Below are 24,390 nucleotides of genomic sequence, written 5' to 3' on the forward strand. Positions count from 1 at the left end.
AACTCCTAAAATTGCAGTCTGGTTTCTGTACAAGTTGTGCATAACCTATGGTTCCCTGTATTTTACCCCTGCGACCTTCGGAATTTCAGAAGCTGTATTTCAGTAAACAATATCAAAAGCTTTCTATAAATCTACAAGTGCTATAAATGTAGGTTTGCCATTCTTTAACCAACCTTCTAAGGTGTGATATGGCTGCTAATATTTTCTATATAAATGATCTGGAGGGGGGTGGGGGGGGGGGGGGCAGTAATCTGTGGTTTTCTGCTGATGATGCTGTGGTGTATGGGAAGTCGTTGTAGTTGAGTGACCCTCGGAATGTACCAAACAACTTAGACAAAATTTCTGTGATAAATGGCAGCTTGTTCTAAATCTAAAAAAACGTAAGTTAATGTGGATGAGGGAAACGTAAACCTGTACTGTTTAGATACAGCATTAGCAGTGTCCTGCTTGACACAATAATGTCATTTAAATATCTGGGTGTAACACAGCAAAGCAATATCAAATGGAACATACATATGAGGATTGTGGTAGGAAATACAAATGGTCAACTTTAGTTTATTGGAAGAATTTTGGGAAGTGTGGTTCATCTGTAAAAGAGACTGCATATAGGATGCTATAGGGCATTTAAAATAAGATGCGACTTTTGACATTTTAGTATGGAGCGAGTGGAGGGAAGCATAGTTGCCGGTGTGTGCACGGCACATCAGCAGCTCATTCGAGAGTGAGCTGCGATCTTTCCCAAACACTTTTTAAAGAAGCCAATGGGTAATAAACTCACATTCTCAAACATCTTAAAGTTTAATTATTCAGTTTCATGATGCAACGCCTATCATTTCCTTAATGGCCATAGTTATTGTGATATTTCATTAGTAGGTAACTGCTGCTAGTACTGCTAGAAATTCTTAATTTGCAGTGAAAAATAGGTGTTGCTATAAATTTGTGTTTGGTGATTGTTAGGTTATATATTGCTGTGTATTAAATGAAGATAATATATTTGTGGGTCACCAAATGTGGGTGTTGGAGAAAACAATTCCTTTATTCCCACATATATTTAGCAATAACTTAACACTACACACATGAATGAATTGTGTAGACATGAACAGCACAGAATAACTAACAAAAGCTAAGTCAAAGAATAACTATATCACTGCACGTAAATTAACACTTCAGGGAATGTTTATGAAGCACTGTACACTTGTAGGGATCGATTGTCAGAAACTCCCCCCTTTAATGCTAACGATACCGCAGATTAAATTTCACACGCCGTCCAGCTCTTGTAACTACTACTTTCTTGAAACCGGGTGGTGCGTCACATGTGTCAGTGGTTGTGTCAGGGAATGGTGTAGTAGTCCTCGACGTCGGTCTTGGTGTTGCAGTGACTGGTGTTCGCTGAACGTTGTGGTGTTCATGGGGTACAGGAACACATCTTGTAGCTTCTCCTGTCTTCTCTGGTTTGTGTTCAGTGGTAGCTGTGGTGTCTGTTGCGTCCAGAAATGCAGGCTTGATACGGTCCACTGCAACTGTGCTTGGTGTACAGTTAATCATTATACGGAAAGTATTGGTATCCCTACTGACTACCAGATATGGTCCGTCATATGGTGGCTGCAGTGGTTTACGCATAGTATCATTGTGTAAGAATACATGCGTGCACTTGTCTAGCTCCGCAAAAACGAACGAGTGTCTTCCAAGCTGGTTTCTAGGCATTGTTGGTCTCAATTGGTGTATATGCTCTCTTAATCTTGTGGCGAATTCTGAGGCTGTGATTGTATCATCTGTCATGCTGTGCAGAAATTCTCCAGGTAGGCGTAACGTTTGTCCATACACCAGTTCGGCTACTGTTGCTTTCAGATCACTTTTGAATGACGTTCGTAGACCCAAAAGTACGATAGGTAGTCCCTCTGTCCAATTCGGTGTTGCGTGACATCTCAGTGCTGCCTTTAACTGTCGATGAAGGCGCTCAACCATGCCATTTGATGCGGGGCGGTATTCCGTGGTGCATATGCATTTCGTACCTAATAATGTAGCCAATGCTTTGAAAACGTAGGCTTCAAATTGTCGTCCATGATCAGTTGTAATTCTCAGTGGAACTCCAAACCGAGCAATCCAACCACGAAAAAATGTTTGAGCTATAGTTTCTGCAGTGATGTCCTTCATTGGAAATGCCTCAGGCCACCTAGTAGATCTGTCAATCGCAATGAGGCAATAACTGTAGCCTTCCGATGTCGAGAGTGGGCCGATGATGTCAACATGCACATGGTCAAAATGCTGATTTGGTGGAAGAAATGTGCCTAATGGTGTCCTGATGTGCTGTGTGATTTTATTCCTCTGGCATGCCAAGCATTGCTTTACAAATGTTTTACAGTCTGTGTGCATACCTGGCCATACAAATTTTTGTTTGACCAATTTGAGTGTGGCTCTTACTCCTGGGTGTGACAGATTGTGCACTGATGCAATTGCTTGTATTCTGAATGGCTGTGGCACAAATGGACGTATCTTCCCTCTTGCTACGTCGCAGTACAACTCAATGGTTGCTTCAGGAAATGTCACGATCTGTAGCTTCAATCCTTTTTCTTGTTGCAATAGATCACGAACTCACTATCACATTGTTGCGCATGCGCGAGGGCATCGTAATCAATGGCCTTTGTCACTGCTTCCATCTGTGCGATGTCATCTGCTACTGTGGACACCACTGTATCACACCACTAGAGGTACGCACAGTCACAGGCGGCACACCATATATATACGATTACTGAAAGGATATCCCGAGATCACGTTGGGGTCACCAAATGTGGGTGTTGGAGAAAACAATTCCTTTATTCCCACATATATTTAGCAATAACTTAACACTACACACATGAATGAATTGTGTAGACATGAACAGCACGGAATACCTAACAAAAGCTAAGTCAAAGAATAACTATATCACTGCACGTAAATTAACACTTCAAGGAATGTTTATGAAGCAGTGTACACCTGTAGGGATCGATTGTCAGAAATAGGTCACTACATATTGAATCATTCTTTAAACTTGGATTTATATCACTGTCTGTTTCCAACCTTGAGAAAATGGAATGTATGTAAAGTGCTCCGTCACAAAATTGTGCATCAGTGAAAAAAACTAGAATGAAATATTCATAAATTCCTCGTATTTCATAAATGGTCTGACATATCAAAACAAGATTTTGGCAAATAATAGCGCACAAACACAAGAGTGTTTTGCCATATGATTAATACGCGAAACTTCCATTCCTACTACGATATTCAAGTAACTACAGATTTTTGCAATGAAATAATATAATTACTGGGGGCCATCGATAGCTGATTAAATGAGAACTGCTGTGGGTTTTGTAACAATGTAAATGAAGAAGTTACATGTTTATTTTTAAACTGAGAATGGGCCATTTCATAACTATTGACCTGAATCACACTCAGTTGTTAGTTTAATAATACAGTATTTCCAGATTCTGTCACAATTTTAACAGCATTAGAATATTAGAGAGATGACTTTTTCTAGGCTCTAATGTGTTTCGACAAAATAAGCAGATTTTAACATGGTAACAACAGAAGCTACGTATTCCTCAAAACTCTTTACAATCCTTCATAAATCAGTGTCTCCTCAACTATCTTCTTGAGCCCATGAATGCATTCTTGGATGACTCTTTAACTGAAAATCACATATTCCAAAGTACTGCACACACAAAACAGTTGTTCACAATACCTGACGACCACAGAACACTTCAACACCAGAAAATATGACTTTACTATGGAGCTGACACGCGTTGACGCATCTAATGTGTGACACAACATTGTACTGTTTATTCATGATGTGGTAACAGGGGTGCTTTACCAGCAGAACCACAGACGGCTTGGTAGGGGAAGTCAGGCGCCACTGGTGTTACCTGGGCAATGGCGTCGCGTCCCCCTCCACTCAGCCAAACATCAAAAGTCGCAACGAATTTTAAATGTGCTATACTGCAACCTATTCTCAAGTACTGCTCAAGCATTTGGGATCTGCACCAGCTAAAATTAAAGGAAGACATTGAAGCAATTCAAAGGTGGGCTGCTAGATATGTTGCCGGTAGGTTTGAACAACACACAAGTATTACGGAGATGCTTCGGGAACTCAAAAACGAATTCCTGGAGAGAAGACATCATTTTTGAGGAACACTATTGAGAAAATTTAGAGAACCTGAATTTAAAGCTGACTGCACACTGATTCTAATACAATGCAGGGACCACAATGATAAGATACGAGAAATTAGGGCTCATATGGAAGCATATAGAGTGTCGTTTTTCCCTCGCTGTATTTGCAAGTGGAACAGGAAAGTACATGACTAGAAGTGGTACAAGGTACGCTCTGCCATACACAATACGGTGGCTTGTTAAGTATGAATGTAGTTGTAGATGCAGATGCAGATAAGCCATAGGGTCAGTACTGCCTCATTTCTCTGCAACCAAACTGATCTTCCCCTAGGACGGCGTGTGTTAGCATTTCCATTATTTTGTAAAAAATTCATGCCACTATTTTGTAACATGACTTTTGTTCAGCATCTGTCTTCTCTGGAATAGATATTATTACATACTTCTTGAAGTGTGGGTGTATTTCACCTGTCTGACACATCTCGCATACAGGAATGGTGGAATAGTTTTGTCATGGCTCGCTCCTTCAAGGATCTCAGTCATCCTGACAGTGTTATCGACTCCAGTGGTCTTGCTTTGACTTGAGCAGTTTAGTGCTCTGTCAAATTCCTCTTGCAATACTCTCTCCATCATTCCATCTTCATGTATTTTCTCTTCCCTTTCTCTAACATTGCCTCAAGGTCCATTTCTCTTATACAGCCTTTCTATAATTCCATTTCACCTTTTCCTTCTTTGCATAGTTCTGGCTTTGCATCTGAGATCTCCATATTCACATAGAAGCTTCTCACTTCTCCATGTGTATCTCTTATTTTCCTATTGGCGGCATACATCTTTTCCGTAGTCAGCCACACACATACAGCCTTGCATTTGTCCTCCAGCCATACTTGCCATTTTGCACTTTCTGTCATGTCAGTCTCATTTTCTAGACTTCTGTACACCCTTTTGCTGCTTCATTTGATGCATTTTTATATTTTCTCCTTTTGCTTATTAAACTCAATATTGAATGAGTTATCATATTATCTAATACACAAAATAAGGAAATGGCAATCACTCACCTATACCAGATTGATTTGTGGAGCATAGAAACACACAAAACAAAACAGTTCTCACACTAACTTTTGAGCTCTTGCTATTTTTCTAGTAAAAGTATACACATACCTTCACAGACACCCAGATGTACACTTTTGCAGCCACAGCAAGACTGATAATTGACTATTGGTTACAAAATCAGACAGGGAAAGGGTAGGGAGGAATGCATGAGGCAAGGAAGGGGAGCAGGATAAAGTACGACAGGTCTTTATGACTCAGTGGCTGCACAGTGAGATAAAAGGAGTTCAGAGGGTAGAGCATATAAGAGCTACAGAGGGAGGGTGAGGGGCATGGGAGGGGAAGTGCTTTCAAATAGCCAGGAATCCTTCCTTTGGCAGTCGGACACCCAAAACCCACTGACTGATTCAGATCCATTGACAGCATTTTAGTGTTTTGGACTCAGCATAAGGACAACCCTTCCCTTTCCTCCATAACAATACCTACTCCCAAATCTGCTTTACCCAGTCTTTATCCATCTGCAGCATGTGGTCTAGTGGCTATCATTGCTGCCTCTGGAGCATGGGATCCCAGCTTTGATTCACGGCCAGATCGTGGATTTTCTCCGCTTGGGGACTAGTTGTTTGTGTTGTCCTCATCCTTTCATCATCATCTGGGAAAGTGGTGAGACTAGACAGTGAAAAATATAGAGAATTTGTACAGGTGCTGATGATCATCACCACCAGTCCATCTCAACTAAATGAGCTACCTTCCCAGATGTTGATCTCTGCTTCTTGGACGGTTCCATTAATATTTCTGTTCGTGTCAAGCACGTCAGGCATCAACAGTACCTCCACTTTGATAGCTGTCATCCATTCTATGTCAAGAAGTGGCTTCCTTAACAGCCTCACCACCCACTGATACCGCATCTCCAGGGCACAGCAGGAGTTGTCGAAACATAGGTAAATCTCATTACACATGATAGTTCTATTCCACAAAATCACCAAGCATAGAATTCGCATAAACTGAGAGTCATTTTATGTGTAAAATATGGGGTAGGCTCTTGTTTACTCACATATTAAGTCTAAAATAGCCAAATTTCTTAGTATTTTTACCAAAAATCACCATTTTCATCTTCCTCAAATGGATTTTAATGCAAAATTATTACAAATTAAAATTTAATACTGAAACATATGATAATACACTACAATCATTTTCATTAAGTCCCTCTACATCCTAAATAGCCTCTGGATCATCTACATTTGAAGAATGTGATGGTGCCATAGTCAGTTAAGCTTCCGTGATGGGTTTCTAACATGCAAACCCTGTGTAACTGAACTGTTCTTCCTAGGCACTTGACATTCATTCGAAGGGCCAACCTGTTTTGCTGAAATGTTTGGCAGCTGTATGGTCTTCTTTGCCACTTGATTATGAAACGCTTCATAACACTTAAGAGAATGTTCAGCTTCTCTCTTCACTTTGCACTCCTTACTTCTTCAAAACATGTTCTCCAAAAACTTCATCACAGCGTTGATCATGCTGAAGGCCTCAGCCATTTTCTTCAGAGTCAGCTTTCTAACAGGCTGAACTTCCTCAACTTCTGTTTATGCTTCATTACTGTTCTCACTGAAAACTATAAAATCTTCATTGCTCATATCCTCAGAATGATAGTTTAGGAGGTCACAACAGCTCTTCATCAAAATCAGTGAATTTACCATGCTATATCCACAATTTCTCTTGCTGTAATTGTGAGTCACAGTTCACTTCATCTTCAAGTACTGACACAGCATTGGGCCACAGCTTCCTCCGTACACCATTCATACATTTTGGAGTGACGTCAAACGGAACACTCTGCTAACATCAATCGCCATCTTGATATTAAACAGTCACCAAAAATCTTGATGGCAAGTTTAACATTCGAACCACATTCTTATTTGAGTTGGACAAAGTTTTATGCAGGTAGTATCCCTTGAATGTAGACAAAATCCCTAGTCCATGGGTTGCAGGATGGATGTAGTGTTCAGTGACAGAAACAGGACTTGTTCTTGTATGACTCAATAATTGTAAGTGGTTGGCTGGAAACATTATCAATGAAGACAGAGAATAATTCTTAAAGGGATTTTTTTCCCCCCTCACCATACATCCTCAGTTCTCTGTTCGGTTCATTAACAAAACAGTCACTGAAAATAGCAGCATCATCCAACCATTTTTATTCCATTTCCAATGAACTCTCAGCCTGCTCTTGTTACAAATGCTCTTAAGATTTTGAGAGTGGTAGATCATAATGGGTTTTAATTTGCAATCGCCTGCATCATTTCCCCTGAAAAGGGTACATTGGTCCTTGACAATCTTAAGTCCAGGTGTTGAATTTTCTTAAATACGAATGAACACACAGCTAGGCATTCATTTCCAAAATAAACACCTTTCATCAAGGTTGAGAACCTGCTTGGCATTTTTTTGACAATTTTTTTAGACGTCTTTTTAAATTCCTCATCTCAAACTTCATCTGCAACAGCTGCCTCTCCTGTCCTTTTAACATTGTGAAAGCCGAAATGATGCTTGACCTGATAAAACCAGCCTCAGTTGACCAAGAAAGGTGCTGAATTGTCCCCTTCTTTCATTAAATCTCCATACAAGCTCTCGGCTTTAGCTTGAATAGCATCTCCAGAGAGAGGCAAGCATTGTTGGTTGTTGTGCTCAATCCAGTGACAGCATTTTTTTTCCATTCTTTCTATTGCCTCCAAGCAAGATTTGGGCACTCTAATCACACTTAAGTTAGTTGAAGATGGAACGGTTTTTTGAACTCATTCCGCATTATCACAAACAGTTCTCACAGTGGATTGACTAAGTCCCAAAGCACATAGAATGTCGACAATATGCTCATCTTTCTCACAGCAATCTACTAAAGTTCTAGCTTTGTTCCTACTGAATACAACCTTCATACACATTTCTTTCCCTTGACAGGCACACTTTCTTTCCTTTTACCCAACATTTTAAAAACAGACCCTGTCAAGTGCAACTTCGCTGCTCTACTGACCTGAGCTGATAATCTATTTCTCAACAAACATGAAAGAAGATGCGAGTTGAGATGTGCTAATGCACTACTTCAGCCTACTGTTAACAGCTGGCAGCACTAGACTTAAAACTAAAGCTGCATACATGAGAAAATGCGGATAATGAATCCTCAAATAACAGGATCTGACTTGTATACTGATAACCTTTCCAGAGCCTTTACTGACAGACAATATTCTATCCAGCTCATCCATAAACAACTCTCCCATGCCATTTGCTCCTCTGACACCAGTAACTCTATCAACCAGCCACCAACCGGCACTCCTCTGGTCACTGAGTATCATCCTGGCCTCGAAAAGCTCAACCACGTCCTTCACCAGGGCTTCACTCACCTTTTGACAATCCCTGAATTGAGCGATATCCTATCCAAAATCCTGTCCACATTAACTATAGTAGTGTTCCGCTGCCCACCCAACCATACATTCTTGTTCATCCTATTCAAACCCTGCTCCAAATCCTGCCCTCCATGGGTCATCCTTCGTGGTCGGTTCACGTGAAAGACCTGCTCCGTACGACATACTCATCCACCACTCCTACCGCAGTCCATTCACAGGCATTTTGAACCCAATAAAGGACAGGGCCACATGTGAAAGTAACCATGTTATATATCAGCTGCTGCAATTACCCACATAATTCTATGTAGGTGTAACAAGTAACCACCCATCTATTCACATGACTGGCCACCTTCCAACTGTGGTGAACCATGAGTCTGACCATCCAGTTGTCAAACATGCTACTCACCACAACACAAATGACTTCAACAGCTGCTTCACAATGTGGGCCATTTGGATACTCCCTTCCAGCACAAGTTTCTCTGAACAGAGCAGGTGGAAATCGCCTCTACAGCATATCCTGTGCTCTTACAATCGTCCTGGCCTGAATCCCAGCTAACCTGTTTACCACTGCCTCATCTTACCTTGCCCCTCATCTCTTATGTCCACATCACTCCTTCCCCATCCAGATCGTGTACTGCCTTTCTCCCTCCCCCCCCCCCCCCCCCTCTGCATCAAGCACATGCATTATCTCCCTCTCCCCTCTCTCTTCAGTCCCTTCTCCATTTATTCCCCCTCTCTTTTCCACCCCTCTCCATTTTTCTCTCTTCCATGTCAGTTACCCTTTTCATCCCCAGCCTCCTCTCCTTTTTCCCTCCCTATCTTCCCTCCCCCACCCTCCATGTCTCTTATGTGCCTATATCTCTCATATGCCCTACATTATGAACTCCTTTCGTCTTACTATGCAGCCACAGAGTCATTTGTCAAAAGATTTGCCTCACTTTACCCCACTACCCCATCCATACCTCATGTGTTCGTCCCTACCCCCTACCCACCTTCATCAGTGAGGCAACTGCTTTCAATAATAGATAATCAATAATAAGTCTCACTGTGGCTGTGGGAATGTTATGTTTACAACAAAATTAGAAAGAGATCTAAAGCTACAGTCAATGCTGCTTTCCGTTATGTGTTTCTAATGTTCCACACATCTGTTCAGATAACTGTATGGGTGTTTTCCCTTATTTTACATACTATTCCATTGAGGAATTTCCATTATTGTTACAAATTATCTCATATTAACACAACTGCTCATAGATAAACTTAACTGAATCATAAAAAGACAACTACATGCTGTGTATGGGAGGTGTCAAATGGTGTAGAGACTCATAAGCTGACATTATACACTGTAGTTGTGTAGACGAGGTGTCAAATGGTGTATAGGCTCATAAACTGATGTTACATATTGTAGCTCAGTTTTAAACTTGTGTTCTTGTTCAGATAAGAAAAGAAAGCTGTTTTCTGCTCAGCTATTGGGCTTAGTGGCACAGTGCCAGGAGAATGTGTGTTAAGTTTTCTGCTTTCCCATGTTACGTTACATAAAATATATATTATGAGGGGGAATCAGTCTTGCATTCCTACCTCTCTCTATAATGCTTGAAAATAAACAGGTGGTAGCAGAACAAAGATTTGAGTCTAACTGATTTGGAGTTGAGCTAAGAGATCTCACACACTTTTAAAATGGTAGCAATGGCTGGGTTTCATAGTGAGCATCCTACAGTTACAAGTGAAACCTCTGTTTCTTGTATAACACTGCTGTAATGTCATATAAATCAGACAATTATATAACTTCTCTGCTTGCAATAGTCACAGAAAATGTAATGAAATGTGAATGCACAGAATACTTGCTTACATGGGTCACTGTGGAGACTGACGTCATTTCCTTTCGAGAGTGTACTGGGATAACCAGATTCTCCGTTTTCTTTCTCCACGTTGCTATAAACTTCCTCAGTTTTTGAGGGTCTTTGAGGCCTTTCTGGGCACTGATCTCTATCTGCAACCATGTAAAAAGACATTTTACTAATATACTTGCCTTTATTCAGAACTTATGTGTAAAGTAAATCATTTGTCACTCTGGAAAAAAAGGTCCATTTCCACTCATTACAACAAAATGGAATTACTTTATCATTTAAATTCTCACACACACACACACACACACACACACACACACACACACACACACACACACACTTCCTTGGCTGTTTTTGGTTACCACCATCCAGGTGAATGAGAAGTACTTTATAGAAAAAGTGACTATAGAGAATGAACTTCCCAATTAGGTGGAAATCCAACATACATCAAAAAAGTTTTATTGTCTTCTAGAGAAACAGCACTTGTAAGACACTTGAAAGAAAAGAATTTCTCCCTAGTAAAGGAAGGTAACAAAACATTCCCCTTTCACTGTGTATACATAACATCCATATTAAAAAATGAACACTTGATTTGATTTTTATTGATTCCAGATATTCTGTTGTGTGCTGTTACACGTGGATATTGGACAAGTCACAATTATAATTTTTATAAATTTTGTAATTAATTCTAGCAAGAAGAAAGAACAGCTATATCTGTAGAATGAAATAAGTCAGCTATAAACTTATGGTACAGTACAAAAATACACTGCCTGACAAAAAAGTGAGGCAGCCAGAAGGGAAGGAGGAAACAAAATGCAACGTGATGGGTTGAGAGGGTATGTGAAGCTATTTCAGTGATTACAAAATCGAGTCACATTTACAAAGAACTTGGTAGTATGAGCCAACTTATCAGTATAATATTGAACCCCCTCTGGCCTGCATAGATGCTCTGATTCTGTTACGAAGATTGTCATAAAGTCACTGTATTATCTCCTGAGGCAAGTTGGCCCATAACCGTTGTAACTGGTCCTTCGTATCCTGGAAACCTGCACCGGAATTGGCTTGTCATGTGAGCTGGTCCCACACATGTACTATCAGGGCCAGATCTGGAATATTGCTGGCTGCATGAGCACCATCCTGCTGAAAAAATGGCACAAGAATATTGTCACATCAGAGATAAGACATGAGGATGTAGGAGGTCCTTGATGTGCTGTTGTGCCAACAGGGTTCCCTCAATCACTACCAATTGTGACCTGAAGTCATACCTGACGGTTCCCCACACCATGATGCTAACAAGTAAAACTACTATGCCTCTCCAAAACATTAGGAGAACAGGGCCTCTCTCCAGGTCATCGCTGTACTCGCGGAAGATGGTCATCTATGGTAGTGCAGAACCATGTTCATTGCTGAACACAATATGATACCATTCATCAGCAGTCCATGCTTTCCAGTAATGGCACCACTCCAAATGCAGCCATTTGGGTTGTGGTGTTAACGGTGGCTTACTCGTGGGATGGTAATGCCCTAATCTGGCTGCACTAGTCTTTGACCAATGGTGCAGGTTGACACAGAATATTGCAGGGAGTCCATTACCTGTTCTCGGACATGTGCACATGTGAAGCTGTTATATGGTGCTTGGTGCCAATACAGTGATCCTTCCTTGTGGTGGTCAGACGTGGTCAACCAGTCCTTTGATTACAAGTATACCTGCCCTCATGTTCCCATGCAGTTGAACATCAGGCCATTGTCAAATCTGAATATCACACAAATCCGGATATTATTTGATTCAACCAACCAGCCAAATGGAGACTGACAAGGCCCATTCAGAGTCTCTAGCGTGCTGATAAAGCTGTCTCACACGAATATGTGGCACATCTGTGATTTTCAGTGATCATTCAACATCTAGTGGTACTCACAACCCTTGTATACCCTACCAAGCCTGGTAACAACACTAAACATCAATGGTGGCCATCCCATCTGTCACAAATAATTGCAACCCAAATCATTTACAACCTACCAATGCTGTGTATGTGTTCAAAGTTAACTGACATCTGATATTTTTTCTGGGTGCTTCAACTTTTTTGTCAGTCAGTGTATTTAACTTGGTTATTTTAGATGGTCTTCATAAATTTTTCCACTGTATAGGGGCAGTTCATCTGAAGTAACATTTTTACTTTTGCTCTGAATCCTCATCTAATCGACTTTAGGCTTTAAGGTAGCTTGTTGTATAGAAGGACTCCTGACTCCCATGAGCCTTACATGTAGCTGTTGACTAATTATAGAGATATCATTGGAGTTACGGGTCTGATGATGGTAGATATCTTTATTTTTTGTAAAGTACGTACATTTTCATGAATAAAAAGCACTGTTTCATGAACATAAACATAAGGCACTGGCAGGGTACTGCCCACCATAAATAGGTGCTTAGTGGTTGAGGGGAGAGGCACTTCTCTCATTATTTGAGTATGTTCTTATGATAGTAAATATCTGTGTGAGACACGCCAAAATGGAATGCAATATGTGACAGTAGTGAATATACAATTACAAAACATGCACATTTTAGTGTTTCAATATCACATAACTTACTTACATCATTAACCCACAAGTGAGCACACCTATTTATACAGGGTTGTCCATTGATAGTGACCGAACCAAATATCTCACGAAATAAGCATCAAACGAAAAAACTACAAAGAACGAAACTCGTCTAGCTTGAAGGGGGAAACCAGATGGTGCTATGGTTGGCTCACTAGATGGTGCTGCTGTAGGTCAAACAGTTTCGTTCTTTGTAGTTTTTTCATTTGACCCTTATTTCGTGAGCTATTTGGCCCAGTCATGACCAATGGACCACCCTGTATAGTCCGCCAAACACAAGTAAAATTATTTTTCAGCGTTTCACTGTTGTTTCACAATGGCCAGCCCATACTTATTCCTTCATTATTGCTTCAGCTTACACAGTGTTGTCATACATTCAAGCGAGCAACAGTAATATAAAATCAACAGTGAGCTAGATCAGAAAAATTTGCTATCCTCGGAAGAAAATGACCTAGATTATGAGCTAGCAGCACAATCCCACAGCGTGGCAGTTGACCACAAGATAATTGGTAATAGACTAAGGAGCTGGGTGGGCTCTGATGCCTGGAGTGGGTCATTACTGTGGGGTAACAGCTGTCCATTGCCAACACTTCTGCTTTAGCTGGTATTATATAATTTTATTTTATTGTTGTTTAATTAAACTTAGATGAAACTATGATTTTACTCTTATATGTCTACCTTGGTAACATAAAGATGCTGTTCTTTACATGTGTACAAAGTACATTGCGCACATGCTTGTGTTATGAAAATTGGCACACCTGCTCGAAGGTTAAATGCATCGCTCAAACTGCTCCATCTATTACTAACTTTTTTATATACCCTATCTCATCTAAAGTATGTAGGCACCCATTAGGGGAAATGAATATGGGATGTGTCCACCCTTTGCCTTTATGATGGCTTGAACTCTGCTCATGACACTTTCAATGAGGTGTCTGACTGTCTGTAGAGGAATGGCAGTGACCATTCTTCCTCAACAGCCAAAACAAGAGAAGGTAATGATGTTGGAAGGTCAGGTCTGGAGTGAAAGCAACGTTCTAACTCATCTCAAAAGTGTGCTGTTGGGTTCAGGTCAGAACTCTGGGCAGGCCAGTTCATTGCCGAAATGTTATTGTCTACAGTCCCCCTCCATAGTCGACTCGTCAGCACAGCAGAATGCCTTGGCTCAATTTCTGGTTGGGTAGGAGATTTCCTCTGCTCAGGGCCTGGGTGCTGTGTTGTGTTCACCACCATATCATCCTTCATCGATATGGAAGTCGCTGAAGAGGCGTCAACTAAAAAGACCTGCACCAGGCGATCAGACTACCTGACGGGAGCCCCTAGCCACATTTCATTTCATTTCACAAACCATTGCCTCACACATGCTGCTTTATGATAAGGTGCATTGTCATGCTGATACAAACAGTTATAGTCTCCAAACTGTTCCTCTACTGTATGCAGCACACACCACCATGAAATATGTTTGTATCCTTCCACATTTAGTGTTTTCCTAAGCACAATAAGGGGACCACACTTCAACCATGAACCCCCAACCACCAATACCATACCACCACATCCTTCGTCCTTTACTATCAACATTACACATGATGTCCTGTAAAGTTCTCCAAGTATTCAACAAACCCAAACCCTTGCGTCAGACTGCCACACGGTGTATAGTGTGAGTCATCATTTCACAACGATAATTTCCATTGTCCAGTGGTGTCGCTCTTTGCACCACTTCCAGCATGCTTAGCACTGACTACAGAAATGTGTGGCTTATAAGGAACTGCTCCACCATTATACCCCATTCTTCCTAGCTCCCTACATACACTCACTGTTGTAGCTTGACTGCTAGTAACACTCTGGAACTCACAAGTGATTCCTTCCGCCGATTCCGTGTGATTTTTTACAATCACCCTCTGCAATGCTCGACAGTCCCATCAGCAAGAGATCTGCCAGGTCTTGGTTTAGCTGTGGTTTTTCCTTCATGTTTCCACTTCACAAACACACCTCCAACAATTGACTCGGCCAGCTTTAGAAAGGTTGAAATGTCCTTTGTGGGCTTATTACTCAATTAACATCCAATGGATAGTCCACATTCAAAGTAACTGAGCTCTAATAATACACCCGTCCTGCTGTTATTGCTTTTCTAATGACAACACAATATGCCCTGTCTCCTCTTATACTGGTGGGGCCCATCTCTTGTGACATCTAGTAGTCAATTCAAGATTACACAGGAGTGTCGGATACTTTGGATTGGATTGTGTATGCACCATTGTAGAGCGTGATCTATCCGCTCTCTGAGGAATTTAGTGGTTGCCATACCACAGTAAGAAAACAATCACCATGCAGTTCACTCGGCTGCAGTAGACGAAAAACCAAATAAACTCTGCACAGCTTGGCAAAAGTTGCCAATGACGAGAGACACTTCACCATGTACAGAAACAGCTATCTGCACGGCTCGCATAGCCACACGGACATGCATGGGCTGCAAGGTCTGTGTGCATGGGTTTGATACTCTTCTGTAGGCCTCATGTTGTACTGTGATGGAGCTAAGCGGAAAGGGCTATGTGCCAGTTTGGTCGCACTCAGCTGTTTCTCAAGCACTGAGAGTGAATGATGTCATAACATGTGGATAGTGAATGATGGGGAGCAACTGCTGTTCACTCAGCTTTGCCATGTGGGTATAGTGCTCTAGTGGTTACCTCTTTGTTTATAGGCACATTTTTAATTCTGCTATCACATATCCTTGATGAAATTGTACGTCATGGCTGAAAAATTATATATACAGTTTTGCCTTTATTCAGTAACATTTTTTTTTTTTTGTGTTTAACCAATTGACCAGCTTGGAGTTCGTTTGAGAAAAGGTGTTATGGAGTTCATTAGCACATTGATTCTTGTTCTTTTTCTTGTGCCTTTGGCCTGTACCGGTGCTGGGTCAGCATGATTAGTAATGGATTTGGCATGGTTAGTTGAAGGGGTGGCTGGATGCCCTTCCTGATACCACTCATTACCTCACCGCCCCCCCCCCCCCCTTGCCCCCCCCCACCCCCACCGCAACCCCATCCCATCCCATCCCCAGGACGTAATATGTGTACAGCAACTGTCTCCTTGTAGTGTCATGGCATGCGAGAGTGCAAGTTTGCAAAATGTTTGAGAATCGTGTAACTAAGAGTGGACTTAACTGCCAGTCTCGTATTTGCGTACTGTGATGTGGGAAATCACCAAAGAATCACATCCAGGGTGGTTAGAACACCAATTCTCATTGTCAATCTGCTGGGCAGATTTGATCTGGGGCCAGAGCACTTCCCAGTCTCGGAAGCAGCGCTTTAACATGAAGCTATCCAGGCAGGTCATGAGCATATTCATCTGAATAAAGTGTATTGCTGTCACCAACAAACATTACTGGTAGACTTTGCTGAATGTTTTGATGGAGATCATGAATAAATAAAATAAACAGAAGTGGTCCACTTCAAGTGCACTAAGGGTGGAGCTTCAAGAATGGTTTGTCTTTTAACTGTAAGCTTTCGAAATTTTTTTAGGTGATTACAACTCTTTGTATTCAGTTGGAGAGATACAACTGAAACCAACTGTTGAATTTTCCCCAAAATCCAGACTGTAGCAATTTCTACATTAATAATTCATACCTGACAAGACTGAAGGTCTTTGTGAGATCAAGAATACTCCTGTAACTATCAGCTAGCCCAAAACTAGTTACAACTCTCATATAAAACACAACAGAAGAAAAATATCTCTCTTCAAAATTTCAATCTCAATAACTGGTTTCGTGTAGAAGTGAGCTGTTATGAGAACCTGAACAATGAAGACTACAGGCAACATCCACTGCAAGAAGGCTGAATTTCTGATCTTGGCTATATCATTTCCAAAGAAAGACAAACATAAAAATACTACAAATGCTATCGCAAATAATCTACTACAGCACGATCTCTCATACCGAACATAACAAAGGAAAAATAATCCTTGTGCCAGCAATTTGTGCCCAGTGCAAAAGGAAACACAGTTTTTTTTTTCAAGTGTGAGTATAGAGGGAACTCTACGCTTCACAGTCATACATCTTGATAAAGGAAATAGTCATGCCACCAGAAATTTAAAAAAATATGTCAGGTATTTTCTCAGGACATTTCAATGATGTCCTACGTAGGTCACAAAAAGACAAATCAGAAAATATTAATTTCTCCTCTCAGTTACCTTTGTGCTGGACAAACTTTTACACAACATTTCACTCAGTCAATGATGAGCCGTGCGTGGCACGAATTCCCGCCATTATGTATTTTACACCTTGTTTTTAACAAACTTCCATCTCACTACATTAATTTAAATTACTATTGTCACTGAGCTGCTGCTTTGACTGACCGTGAATGGCGATAGCAGTGCATTTCGATATATCCCCTCTCGTAGTATCTTTGCTCGACTGCTATTACTTCCTGGTTGTTGTATGTTGTAAGGGAGATGGTAGCAGTTCAGGTGGCCAGTTCCGGTTGCGAGTTCGGGCTGCCAGTCAGTTGGACTGCGTCAGGAGTGCAGTCTGAACCTGCCAGTCAGAGTGGCAATATGGCACTAGGGCAGTCAGGTGGAAGCAGCAGTAAGGTCTGCGTCGACATGGCTCGCCTGACCGTTGCCGCCACGCATCTCCTGAGCTGGGCCATGCTCTTGGTGGGTCGTCGGTCGGTCGTCCTACCAAACGACATGTTTGTGCAAGTGTTTTCTGGTTGTGTGTGTAGTTGTCCTTATTTCTGCTGATGAGTATTTTTGACGTTGTTGGCACTCTGAGGGGAGTTGGTCGGTTGTTGCGGACGAGGGAACTTCTCCATGCGGTGCAGTCCGCTGCGGCCACTGGCAGTCCCTGCACAGTGTCGGAGTGTGTGTAGAGCTGTCCAATCGCTACGAGCTTCGTGGTTCGCCGACTCAGGACGTCACAGTTGAGTAGTGGTTTCACATACCCAAGCCACATCTATTCATGTTGTGGTGGTTCGCGTCGGTGGTTTGCTGTTGGGGAGGTTTCCTGGTGAGTGGTTTTACTGCTGTGATTTAGTCACCATGCAGTGCAATTAACTATTTTGTGCAATTAACTATTTTGGTCTACAACGATTTGAGTGCACCAGTGGAATTTACTGTCTTGTGGCCATTAGTGTTCCTGTTACCTGCCCTGGCCACTAACGTAATTTCAGGCAGCATACTTTCCTCACCTGTTGTCGCTGTCCAACATGGTGTGTAATTTTGACAGCTAATACATACTCCATTGTGGATTATCATGTTTGTAACATTGCCGGTTGGGGTTCTCACGTACTGATTGACGGGAAGCAAGTTGTTGTGTCAGTCGGTCCATGGCTGCCCCCTGGTTGGGTTCCGATGGATCTTTCCACAACCCTATTACCTGTTCTGCCCAGTGGGTTTAGCGGGCATTTCACTGGTAGCAGAGCGTGGTTACGCTCGTGCTTACCAAACCCGCAGTCAGTTTCACTCCTGTTTCTATTGTACCTGTGGCATTGTATTGTTTGGTTTGTATTGTTTCAGGTGTTAAGATGATGGCAGTCAGACAGTGATCGAATATTGGTATGCTGAGAAGAGACCATCTCGTTTATGAGTTGGCAGTAAGGCATCAACCGACTGAGGGCATTGCTCCAGAATTGGTAGCACGTTTGCGCGCTGCCATGCGTCAGCCGGTTGACGTCACGCCAGCGGTGGTCGGAGAGACAGGAGTGGCAATTCGGTTTCCTGTAAGGCTACTGAAGGTCTTGAAGACATTATTTGTCTTCTAGAGGGAACCCAACCTGGTGACAATCAGCTGGACTGAGTGCGGGCACTGATAATCCATTAAGTTCAGACATTTCCTTCTGGTCTTAAAGTTCTGGTAGCTCTTTGATTGTCAGCTTCGAATAGACCCCCCAACTTTGGTCATCTTGTGAGGCTTAGCTCGGTGTCTTCTACTGTGTAGGGATGTCTGGTTGCCTGGGGCATGTTTCCTCTGCATTGTTGAAGTCCGAGTGGCTTAGCAGTGGCTGTGAATTGGTCGTCTTGCCGGACTTAGGTCGGTCTCTTCCCGGAGCAGGGATGTTGGGTAGTCAGTGGGCGTGTTTCCTCTGCAGGGATGGGTCCGACCGAGTGTTTCACTTGCGGCCTTTCTCGGCCACTGTCTTGTGCCTTTTTAGAAGCTGCTAGTTAGTTTATTTTGGCATATCACCCCCAGGTTTTGGTTCGAGGGGGTTCAGCCATGCGTGGCTTGTGTTCCCGCCATTATGTATTTTACACCTTGTTTTTAACATACTTCCATCTCACTACATTAATTTAAGTTACTACTGTCACTGAGTTGCTGCTTTGCGTGACTGTGAGCGGCGTTAGCAGTGCATATCGATATAGCCCCTCTCGTAGTATCTTTGCTCGACTGCTATTACTTCCTGGTCGTTGACTGTCGCAAGGGAGTTGGTCGCAGTTCGGATGGCCGGATTGGGTTGTGAGTTCGGGTTGCCAGTCAGTTGGAATGGGTCTGGAGTGCAGTCCGAACCTGCCAGTCGGAGTGGCAATGTGGCACTTGGGCAGTCGGGTTGGAGCAGCAGTGAGGTCTGCAATGACATGGCTCGCCTGACCATTGCCGCCATGGATTACTTGAGCCAGGACACAGTCTTGGTGGATCGTCGGTTGGTCGCTCTACTGGACGATCTGTTTTAGCTCGCTGATTGTTCAGGAGTCAGCTATCTGCAAAGCGGCGCTAGTGCAGTCGGGTTGGGGTAGCAGTGAGGCCTGCGTCGACTTGGCTTGCTCAACAGTTGCCGCCACGCATCTCCTGAGCCGAGTCACCGTCTTGGTGGATCATCGGTCAGTCGTTCTGCCAGACGACGCGTTTGGGCTCACCGATCGTTCATGAGTTGTGTGTGTGTGTGCGTGTGTGTGTGTGCGCGTGCGCGCGCGTGCATTGACTCCTGATCTGTGTGTGTGTGTGTGTGTGTGTGTGTGTGTGTGTGTGTGGGTGTAGTTACCATCGGGTATCGTTCAGGTCTTCGTGGAAGTATTTGTCAGATTGTGTGTGTAGTTGTCCTTATTTCTACGGACAATTATTTTTGATGTTGTCGGCACTCTAAGAGGAATCGGTTGGTTATTGCGGATGAGGGAAGTTCCCCGCGCGGTGCAGTCGGTTGGGGCCACTGGCAGTCCCTGCACAGTGTCGGAGCGTGTGTGGAGCTGTCCAATCGCAACGAGCTTCGTGGTTCGCCGACTCAGGATGTCAAAGTTGAGTAGTGGTTTCAACTACTCAAGCCACATCTATTCATGTTGTGGTGGTTGGCGTCGGTGGTTTGCTGTTGGGGAGGTTTTCCGGTGAGCAACACCAGGTGGTTCTACTGCTGAGATTTTGACGCCATATGGTGCAATTAACTATTTTGGTTGACTATGATTTGAGTGCACCAGTGGCATTTTCTGTCTTGTGGCCATTAGTGTTCCGGTTACCTGCCCTGGCCACTAACGTAATTTCAGGCAGCGTCCTTTCCTCACCTGTTGTCACTGTCCAACATGGTGTGTAATTTTGACAGCTAATATGTACTCCATTGTGGATTATCACGTTTGTGACATTGTCGGTTGGCGTTCTCATGTACTGATTGATGGGAAGCAAGTTGTTGTGTTGGTCGGTCCGTGGCTGCCCCTTGGTTTGGCTCCGACGGGTCAAGTATAGTTGGGCTCACCATCTTCTCACCTATGTGAACGAGGGCAGACCGACATCCCTGGAGGCTTTCTGAGTGCCAACAGTGTTTAATTATCTGTTGTCAGCTATTTTAAATTTTGGGCTCTTGGTTATTGTTTGTTTCTTAAAATTTTACGTATTAATTTTTAAATTTATCTTTCAAGCTTAAACAATGTGGCCTTCTGCCTTTAAAGATTATGGTAATATATTTTGAAATTTTGAAGTTTGATTGTGGCCCTCAGCCACTGGTATTGCACCTTGCATATGTTGTTTCCTTAAATTATTTTATTGCTGTCTTAATTGGATTTTTATCTCATTAAAATTTCTTGTTGGAGGCCTTCAGCCGTGAAGGAGTTGCTAAATTACAATAAATGACAACTAGAAGCAGAAACTGACCTCAGCCCTTGGCCCTTTCCATAATCCTATTACCTGTTCTGCCCAGCGGGTTTAGCGGGTGTCTCAAATGAGACAGACAATTTATGAATAATATTTAGATTCAACATACTCAATAGAAAATATTGCTGTGGTAATTATAAAGCTTCATTGTGAAGTTATTAATAGTTCGTTATCACATGATGTGTCACAGATATATTCAGAATTATGAAAGTTACTCCACTGTATAACAAACGAGACACAAATGACGTTAACAGCTACAGGGCACTATTATTCCTGCCATGTTGGAAATACTGAAAAAAGTAGTGTACAACCATGTAATAGCACTCCTTGAAACCATAATAATACAGTGTTACAAAATATCAGTTTGAGTTTTACACATGCTAATAAAATTGTGTCCAATGAAACTGTGATTAGGCACGATGTTCCTCGAGGCTCAGTTCTGAGTCCACTCCTTTTCCTGTTATCAATGATCTGCCTCTGAATCTGTCTAAAGCCTAGACTGTTCTGTGCACAGCTGATACAAATCTCCTTTTCCAAAACCTGTCAGTTGAAATAATGAGAGAGAAATTAATTCATTACATAAACTAACTAACTTCCTGCTTGCATAATAACAGACTATTAACAAATACAAGCAAAAATGCATGTATACTACTCAGTGCCTCCCAGTGTTTGATTTTTAAAAGAGGTTCTTCTGAGGGTGTTTTTTGAAAATTTATTCTAAAGTATTTTTCCACCAGAGGTATCAGTACAGCGTACCATCATACAACAAGCACTGGTGCCTCCAAAAAACACCGTACCTGTATGGATCCCATACTAGTAAGTGACAAAGCAATAGTTCAATTCAAGAAAATTAAATTTCTTGGGGTATAGATCTACAATAATTTACAATGGAATATTCACAGAGAAAAAGCTGCAGAAAAGATTGAGCAGTCTGTGGTACACTTTTCGGATCCTGTGATATCAAAACACTAAACACAGTTTATTTTGCAGTAGTCCATTCAACTACACTTTACAGCATTCCATTTTGGGAGTTAGTCCACAGGAAAATTTTTGTGATGCAAAAGGGACTCAAAAAGGTAATGAAACAAGTGTCTCCTGAACATCTACCAAGCCAATATAAAGGGAAGTGGGAATATTAAGTGTTTCCTGTATTTATATATCAGAAACTGTGATATCTGTTGAAAGAACTTGTGAATCTGTTCACCATTATAATGCATGTTCCAGTGCAAACATTCATTTTATGTGCAAAAGACTGGCCAAGGATCTAGCTGGAGTAAGAATTATGGGCAGTGTGCTCTACAACAAATTATCCCAATCAGTTCCTGAAAACAGCAAGACACTTACGAATAAAATTAAGAACATTTTACTTAGACATACTTTTTGTTGAGCTGCGCTACATAATTTTATTAGTACAGCTTATTATCATACCTTTTCTCTGCTACAGTTTTTGTATACCTATGACTTGTCCTGTAACTTTTGTACACTGTACAACATACGATTCTTGGGATCGAAATAAATAAGTACTAGTTTATGCCACCAACTTTTAATCATGAGTAATGTCAGCAAATGGCTCACGCTACACTCAAAGACAGATCTGTCAAAGGTACTATTTCAGTTACAGTGGCTAAACTGTGAACCACTGTTTGTTTCATCATCATACTTTTAAAAAAGGGGGGGGGGGGGGGGGGAGGGGGATACAGTAAGATGCAGGTGAGATATTGTGAATGTGATGAGTGAAATATTAATTGTAAGCATAAAATAGTATATAGAAAAGAAGTAAAACACATTTCCAAGTATCTTTAGCATACAAGACCTTCCAATTGTAGCAGTGTAATACTTACATTGAAATTCCGGTGCAAAGAACTTAGGAAACGTGCTAAAAGCAACTCAATTTAATTCAAAGATGTGGTACCTGCTTCCTTGTAACCCATGTATTGTGTCTACTATGTGAATAAAATATAACTCACCTGTTAGAGACGATGTCCTACCACGAAACAATGGGCTCTCTTGTGGCAACCTTTCACTTCCCACTTGTATTATAGACACTTGCTGCTTGTCTACTGAGTACAGATGGGCACGTTCAAGCATGGGGCGCTCTGAAGACTGCACATAGCACCCACACCATAACAAGAATGAAATCACATTGACACTAGTGTGTGCAACACAAAAAAAGGCCATCAGTGATCTTTGCTACCCTGTGTGCATGCCAAACCAATCACGCAAATATCAGCATTGAGAATTCAACTCCATAAGCATCCAGAGGAGAAAAGAAACTGCATGGACTACTGCCCTCTTTTAATATAAATATATGTAGGTGTACCCTATTTAACAGAACTTGTAGGTGAAATATAAAAATATCCTGAGAGCTTATTTTTTCTGGCTTTTTTTTTTTATATAGCAAAGATCAATGATGGAAAACTGAAAGCAATTACAGAGACAGCAAAACTAGCTAGAATGAAGACATAACATAAGAATGAACATTAAGTCAGCCACAGTACAAAGTATAAAGCTATGTTCCTGCTGTAGCCATACTTTTACTTCTCAGTGCACAGTAAAACAAGACATGAATTTACATTTGTGCCCAAGCACCAGCAAAGAAAAGAAAAAGCACTGCCACTGCCCCATCAACCAAGCAAGTTTTTTTTAGAACCAAAGCACAAGCACTGGACCATTTATTTTACTGCAACGTAACTGTTCAGTGTACAAGCTATATGGGAAAAGAATCAAATGAATGTCAATATCTGAGGCAATAACAGGTGCAGAGGCATAGTCACATTCGTCATAATAATCGGTTAGAACAGCTAACAAACGGCAAGAAAAGTACACGATTCAGAAGGTAAAGCTTTGAAAGATGGAAAGAGATGTACCTCATAAGCACTGTACTCGTTACCGTGAGTTCACTAAAACTGAAAAAAATTAGCTGTGACACTTTTGGGGGAAACATAACTGGTTACCAAAACAATGGGCTCTATGGAACAAATGGTGGTGTAGTATTTATAGCAGTAAGAAAGAATTTTAAATCAACAGAGGTAGAAATACAGTCTGCATGCAAAAATGGTGTGGAAATGAATCACTGTTGAGGATAGAATAAAAATAATATTAACTATTATACCTGGAGCCGATAACTGAAGAAAATGAATGAGACAAAATTTCCGGCAAAACTGTTACAAAAGTTTTCTCTGAAAATATCTAGACCAAATTGTTTGCAACCCTACCCATAATGGAAATATGGCAGACCACAGACAGTGGCCATTTGTGTGTATGAATTGTGCTTCTGTGTGAATGTGTTTGTGTGTTTTTTCTATTTCAAAAG

At 41.7% G+C, this 24,390-nt stretch overlaps 1 protein-coding gene across 3 annotated transcripts in view; it reads right to left on the minus strand.

Annotated features, from left to right (window-relative positions):
* LOC124802401 (rho GTPase-activating protein 17-like) overlaps nt 1-24,390 on the minus strand; it is a 161,864-nt gene that overhangs the window by 8,418 nt on the left and 129,056 nt on the right. For 2 of the 3 annotated variants that reach the window (XR_007017115.1, XM_047263154.1), the window contains exon 14: nt 10,420-10,560. Coding sequence is in view for 2 of the 3 variants with exons in the window: in XM_047263154.1 (XP_047119110.1) it covers nt 10,420-10,560 (141 nt within the window). In the remaining variant the exon portion in view is untranslated. Of the gene's footprint in view, nt 1-10,419; nt 10,561-23,044; nt 23,181-24,390 lie in introns of all 3 variants that reach the window. The other variant, XM_047263153.1, reaches the window with a different exon arrangement.

This window comes from Schistocerca piceifrons, chromosome 6 (assembly GCF_021461385.2).
Source record: "Schistocerca piceifrons isolate TAMUIC-IGC-003096 chromosome 6, iqSchPice1.1, whole genome shotgun sequence".
NCBI lineage: Eukaryota > Metazoa > Arthropoda > Insecta > Orthoptera > Acrididae > Schistocerca > Schistocerca piceifrons.